Below are 7,395 nucleotides of genomic sequence, written 5' to 3'. Positions count from 1 at the left end.
AAAATTCGTCAAATTTTAAACCTTATTGAACCTTATTAATTAAGATTTAAGAGTCAACACGCTCAGATTCAGAGCCTGAACTAGAACCAAAATCCAACCCTAACTTCTCTATATATTATATAAGAATAATTGAAATTTCCAGAAAATGATTAATATAAGTACATAACCAGGCCAAAAGGAAAACCTTATGCTTAAAAAAAAAAAAGGAACATCCTCAGATTCGGTGACCTCGAAAAGTAACCCTAATTGATGAATTTTCCATGAGAACTCAGCTTCAATTCTTGAAAATCATGAATGCAGCATGCGAAAAACAAAGAATATTAAACAACATTGAGTTGTAGAAGATCTGAACAATGCTGGCTGTTTCATTCAGGGAAAAATTACGTTTACAAAACAAACAAGAAAAAAGAAAGAGAGTTTTTGAGAAGAAAAGATAGGAGAAAAGGTGAAGTTGGAGTCAACGAGTTCGAGATGCGAATCGGTGGATACTGATTAGTGAAGATACCTTGGATTCGGATAACAGTGATGGCGATGGAGCATAGCGTTTTTGGAATATTCTGGATTTGTTATCGCAGTGCAGAGAAAGATAGAGGATCTTTCAGATTCGAATATAATCGATTATAGAAAACGCAAGAAACAAAAAGTCATAACCAGATAAATCAGAAAAGTAGCGGTACTTTCTCGTTTATGGTTTCTTTCAATTTTTGAATTGTTTATGTTTCGTCCATGGGGGAACGGGTAAAGCGGCTTCAGACTTTTTTTAAATATTTTTTTATATTTTACTTCCACTCTGGTTAATCATTATTAAACTAATTTAAATTAAGCATATTAGTTTATGTAAAATGAGCGAGAAAGCAAAGTTTTATTTTGAAAACCTTTTAAATAGTGGGGCCATGATATAGGCTGCTTTTGTTTACACTACAAGATAAGAAATATAAAGAAATAAAATTATGTTTGATAAATAAAATATAAATAAAAATATTATATTTAGAAATATTAAATTAATATTTTATATTTATTTTGATAGATATAACAAAAAGATATTAATAAAAAATTTAATTTATTTTTTATTTTTTTTTATTTTTTGAAGGATCTTCCGTAATTTGAATGTAGTTTCTGTCTATTTTTTTTTTTAAAAAAAATTTCAATGACTTTTCTGTCTTTCATAAGACTTCTCTATTTCGAGGTAGGATTAGTAAAATTATATCTATTAGATTACTATATTATTTCTAAGGCACTTTGCTTCTCTTACTTTAATAGTTAAGATATTATTTTTGCTGATTATTGTATTCCAGTAACATCTAACCCTTATCCTATAACTATTTATTCTTATCCATAATATCCATAACACTATAGACGATGTTTGTTTGAAGGAAAAATAAAATAAAAAAAAAATAGGAAAGAAAATGATTATTTTTTAAAACAATCACGACATTTAGAAGTGTCTTTATAGATATATTTTCTGGATGTGTCTCTTTATATATGTATTTAAAATATATTAATTATTAGACACATCCACGAACACACTTCCATGACACAATTATAAATAAGAGTTGGCAGAAGTTGGCAGATAATATGTTGTTAACCTATACTTTTCCTTTTGATAAAAAGTAAGTTTGTGTTAAAGTGATTTATGTTTGGTAATTTTTGTATCAAAATTGATTATAGTAAAATAAATATTGTTTGGCTTATACCATTCAAAATCACTTTTAGATAAAAAATTACTAAAAAGATAAATAAATGGTTAATATCCATGGCTAAAAGCTCGTTAGGAAAACGCAGAAGCTAAAAATAGTTGCTTCTTGTAAACCTTGGTTTTGGTAGCAAAATCACTTCTGCGTTTATGAAAAAAAAATTTGCCAAACCAAAAGTTGAAGCTTTCAAGAAGTCTAAACGTGCTTCTTCTCTTCCAACGAGTTTCCCAAACACACCCTTATTAATAGAAATTTGTGCAATTTGTAATATGTCTAAAATCTAGTAATAAAGACAGAGACACAATTTTATGTCATATTTTTGTCTATATTTTGGAGATATTCTCAAGTGTCTGGAGAATAAATCATTATTCTTGCTCTCATTAATTAATTGTCTTGCACATTAGCATTACAGGTAAAATAAAAATATTAATAAAAAAAAACTAACATCAAACTAAGACAATAAATAGTCAAGAGTAAGAGCATTTATCTGCTCTCATAGCACACACAGAAAAATTCTATATTTTGTGTCTGAATATATCTTTACTAAAAATAAATGCTTTCAGTATTTTTAGTAACTAAATGATTCAGAGGATTTGATAATTCATAATAGTCTCTAAGACCATTTTTCTCAGTTCTATAAATGATTGATACTAAATATGGTACTGCAACTCTCTTACCTTGTCATCAACGAATTTGGACCAGAATCTTGCCTGGGCCCATTCATAAGGAGAATGTGGAAGAAGAGGTTTTTGCTTCCAAGTCTCATCAATATACTCAAGAATGAGCAGTGATTCAGCAAGGGGCTTACCCTGGTGCACAAGAACAGGTACCTTTTTGTAGACAGGGTTGTATTTAAGGAGCATGTCACTCTTGTTGCTGAGATCTTCTTCCACATATCGGCACTCTATTCCTTTAACTGCTAGTGCCCACTTCACTCTTAGAACAGCTGGACTACCCCAAAATCCTATTAACTTCACTCAATCTCCTTCCATCTTTTTGTCTTCTCAATTAATTTGTTAATCCAAAAGGAAAACTAATTGGATAAAGATGGCTTTGATATCAATACCCGAAAAAGAAGGTTGGCTTTGATATCCTTCAAAATATGCCTATTTAACCTTAAAAATTAAGATAAAAAAATTCCCTAAACTACAAAGATGATTGATCATAGTCATATTACCAAGCGAAGATGCAGAGCAATATTCCCTGAGACTTCATGTGAAGAGAGAGAGTATAAGAAGAAAGAAAGATCCAGAGCAATATGTGACATAAGTTAATGAAATATTCATCATTCATTATTCAGTAACAATGTGTGCCAAAGACATCGGTTTGGTTGACAAGTATACAAGTTAAATACATGGCGCAATTGGCAAAGACCAAGCATGATTTCTATGAGAGTTAAATGTTCATCCGTCTTTTGGTTTTAAGCTTTATTTATATAATTTCTTTTATTTAAAAAAACACTTCTTGGTAGAATTTCTGCTACTTGTAAGTTTTAAATATATCCTCAGAAAGGGGTCTATAGAATACAGAACTGAAAAAGTCCCGAGATTCCCAGGCTACTTCAAAGATGCCAGTGCAGATGCAACATTTCGTGATATTCGCTCATGTATTGGCTCCTGCAAAAGGAAATGGAGTTATATTCCTATGACTTTATCAGATAATAGATAGCCAAAATGAAATGTTGAAACATATGGATTACCTCAGACGACAGCACCTCAAACTTTGATCTTGTTATAGTCTCATACAAGAAAATGTATCTGTCCAACAGAATTAGTATAACGACAAGATTACACGTTGGTTTGGAGAAATAAAGCAGCAGGTAGATCTATTTGAATGAGGATTAGACATGACAGACGTGCCATGCAACCAAAACCATGGTTGAAGCATCTTTGTGTAAAAATTGAATGATTAATTCAAGCAATTCTGATTCCGAAAACCAAGAAACACATAATTCTATAGGCAATTTATTTGTGTATTTATCACAAAGAAGCACATATCAAGTGGAAAAAAAAGGAGTTAGTTTTAGAGAAATACCGCCAAGACAATTCACAAACAAGATCTTCAGGAGCTTCAGGAAGAACCTGAACAAGATTCATTAGTGTGATTTGAAACCTTATTAAAGCATACAATCTAGTTAATTACAAGTATAAAATAAAAAATACCTCATCTTCATAAGGGTTGCAGTGATTTTTGAACCACAGCCTCAAGAACTCCTAAAAATTTATTTTTTAAAGATCAACAGATTACTTAATTGTCCATATTTTATGAATGAAGAGAACAAAGACTAGCAATTCAAAATAAGCTAACATATCCCTAAACCTTTAAGCAAAAAAATAAAATGTATAGAGCACCTTATCAACATTTTCAGGCTCCAAACCATTTTGAAAGCGCTCAAGATAAGAATTGGCAATCCAATATCTACTTGAATCAGGAGTGTGCACCTACAATTTTCAAAAACGAAACTTTATTCTATATTCATAAATTGTGTGGAGTGCATTTCAGAATCTAATAAACATCAGGGATTCACTGAACCTCATCAATCAACATAATTGAACCGTCCTCTGCCTTCCCAAATTCATACTTTGTGTCAACCAATATAAGGCCATGTTCTGAAGCCACACGCTGGAAATTCAAATTTCATCAAAGCAAGCCAATGTCAAAAGTCAAATTGCATCACAGCAATAATAAAGATAAGCTTCCCACTCATCACAAGGAGATGGTATTTATACTTTTGTTCCAGTAAGGCATTATTGAAAAGAATACATGGACAAGTTAGAGATTTTCATTGAAAAATAAGTCTACACCATCTATTCATTTCTATAATCCAAATAACAGATAGCACATACATTGAGAATGTGTCGTTACTGTCTTGGGATACATTGAGAAGGCATGCCGTTACTTTTTTCATTTCACAAAATTTACAAATGACATGATAAAATGCTCAATTACCTGACCGTATTCAAACAGACTTAAAGCTTTTCTGCTGACTTCCTCATAATCAGCTCTTGTCATTAATCCCCTTTCTATAATCTGCAAGGGAAATGGATTATAAAAAGAATTGAGAAGGTTAGATAAAAGAAAATTATTAAAAATATTAAAAACATTATCCATCATTAATCATAACCTCACTGGTATCAAGAAGAAACTGTACTGTATGATATGAACTAGGCTCTTAAGAAAATAATAGTATCCACCTGAAGAAAAACATTGACGCTGTCTTTTTTAGAAAAAAGGGAAGAAAAAAACAGCATAATAAGATAGATCTGCCTATTGTTTCTTATTCCTTCAACATTATTTGATCTGCCTATTCATTCCTTTGGTCTCTAAAACTAGTCTTTCACTGTAACTTCAATTGTATTGAAAAGATAGATGCAGATGAGAGTACAAGGAATAATACCTCATCTGGAGTTACAGGAACATCATGATCTGCAGCTTTGGTTGTAGGTGTGAGTATATTTTCAGCCAGCTTTTGGTTTTTTACCAAACCTGTTATGTGTTATATAACATTATAGCCTATTAAAAAAAGAGAGAAACAATTGTAAGAATGCAAAACAAAAAATATAGGGACCTCACCATCTGGGAGGGCATTGCCACAATAGTTCCGGATGCCTTTATTGTAGACTGTCCATAATGAAGTATCAGTACTTCCAGTCACAAACCCTCTAGCTACAAACCAACAGTAATAAAGTGTCAACAAACAGTTTCTAGAATCCTCATTTCCGCTTTTGTAAAGAAAATATTTTGATAATATTGACAGCAACATGAATAAAGAATGAGCATAGCATGTTGAAGTTTGGGTAGCATGAATAAACTTAGAGCACTTAATGATAACTGCAATGTTTACTTTTATCCCAGTTGCTCCGGGGAAATATATTCTATTTCTATCGTACTTTTCAAGCTATCATTTCCAGCAAACTAACTCCTCCTCCACAACCTATACCAAACATATATGCCAATTCATAGCCATTGAAATCATTTGATAAAATGTGTATGCAAGCACCAATCCGAAATACCAATTAACAAAACACTCACCAACAAACTCAACAGGGAAAACAGAACATTTCTTTGCTATGGTAACATTAGGATCAGGAGTGGACACAACGGCATTAGCAGTTATATGCTGGGTTCTCTCAAACCACCACAAGCTTGTCTGGTTAAGCACCTGCAAGTCGGAATAAAGAACATTGAGTGTGATCCATGATAAAAAAAAAAGTAAACTGTTCATACAGAGAACAAGGATAGAGAATAAGAACACAAAACCTGTCCCTTGAAGGGAATTGAAGCAAGGACTCTATCAAATGCACTCTGGCGATCAGTAGTAACCAGAATAAGGTACTCTCCACTATCATATATGTCTCTAACCTGTGGCATAAGACCACAAGTAACCAAATTCATCAATTTTTCAGATGGTTTGTTTTAGTACAATGTTTTCTGCTTTTATATTACTGTTGCAATTTTACAAGAAATCTTGACTTACATTCATTTGTATTAATGAGTAGATAAATTGGAGAAGGATTAAAGAGGGAAATATGCACCTTTCCCCTGGTTTTGGAGGTGAGGGTGGGAACTGTATGGTGAAGATTTGTTTCGGAGAGGCAGTTGAAGGGGGAGGTGGTTCTAATGGAGTGGAGCACTTGGTTCTTGCGTGTGCTGTTGAGAAGAGTGTCGAGCATAGCGCCGTGTTCTTGTGGTTGTGCGGCGGCAGAGAGTGTGGGGAAGTTGTTGTTTGGTTTGAAAGTGAGTGCGGAGGAGGTTGGGGGAGGCAGAAGAGCGGGTGTGAGGTTGATTTTGAAGGGGGTTTTGGGAGGGTTTAACGCAGCAGCCATAGACATGGATTCACTCCTCGCACTGCAGGCTTCAGGTACCGTTTATTCTAAAGAATAACGCCACTTTTTCAATACATAAGCAACAAAAACTAAATTGAATCCAATTCCAAACTCAGAATTCAAATTAAATTGAATTCAGAATCACACCAGCATTCAACAAATTAAATAAATTAACCATCAATAAAATTAACTCATGAAATCAGAAAATCAGAAATCCAGCAACAATATTATTTCAGAAAATCAGCAACTCACAATAAGCAAAAATTAACAAAATCAGTAATTTAGTATCATTATCTCAGCAACTCAGAATCAGCATTATTACAAAACAAGCAAAAATATATTGAAGCAGTGCTTGTGCTTACCTGCGGCGAGGGAGGAAGAGAAGTGGCGGCGACGGAGGAATGAGAACTGACGGCGACGGATTTGAGCTCGGACAGAGAGTGAGAGAGAGCTCGAAGAGGGACCTCAACGCAGAGAAAGAGAGAGAGCAATGAGACCAAACGCCACGAGCTCAACACGGAGTCGCTGACCTTCGTGCGACGGCGACGAGAAGAGGAACGATGAGAAGAGGCCGTTCCACAGACGCCGTCAGCACCACACTCGGTTCCCCCAGCCCGTCAGGGTTCCAGGCTCGCGTCTATTCTCTCTTGTCTGGGCTCAATGGCGGTGGCACGGCTGGGGTTAGTGGCAGTGGCTTCCTCGGCGGCTGGTGGACGCGACAGGGACGAGTTGACACGGTGAATGGCAGCGGCGGTGATCCCTTTCCCTCACAACGCCGCGAACTCTCTCTCTCTCCCTCCAGTGACTTCGACGATGGTGCATGAAGAAGGCAGCGGCAGAAACGACGCAGCTCGGCAGTGACGCGACGGCGCGAC

General features: G+C 34.7%; 2 protein-coding genes across 3 annotated transcripts in view; both read right to left on the bottom strand.

Annotated features, from left to right (window-relative positions):
- LOC107623465 (E3 ubiquitin-protein ligase RGLG2) overlaps positions 1–738 on the bottom strand; it is a 4,508-nt gene extending 3,770 nt beyond the window's left edge. For both annotated transcript variants that reach the window (XM_016325732.2, XM_016325733.2), the window contains exon 1: positions 506–738. The gene's annotated coding sequence lies outside the window, so the exon portion shown is untranslated. The remainder of the gene's footprint in view (positions 1–505) is intronic.
- LOC107623522 (phosphoribosylaminoimidazole-succinocarboxamide synthase, chloroplastic) lies at positions 2,956–6,364 on the bottom strand (the record flags this gene model as incomplete). The annotated part of the gene is given in 12 exon segments (XM_016325839.2): positions 2,956–3,310; positions 3,394–3,451; positions 3,729–3,775; positions 3,857–3,907; positions 4,046–4,135; positions 4,227–4,316; positions 4,644–4,724; positions 5,092–5,180; positions 5,268–5,360; positions 5,727–5,856; positions 5,955–6,056; positions 6,230–6,364. Coding segments are annotated over 12 exon segments (1,026 nt in total), but the record flags the coding sequence as incomplete, so codon positions are not given.

The sequence above is a fragment of the Arachis ipaensis genome, chromosome B10, assembly GCF_000816755.2.
Source record: "Arachis ipaensis cultivar K30076 chromosome B10, Araip1.1, whole genome shotgun sequence".
In the NCBI taxonomy this organism is placed as follows: Eukaryota; Viridiplantae; Streptophyta; class Magnoliopsida; order Fabales; family Fabaceae; genus Arachis; species Arachis ipaensis.
Note: the sequence above shows the minus strand (reverse complement) of the source record. Positions and strands in the feature narration are given on the sequence as shown.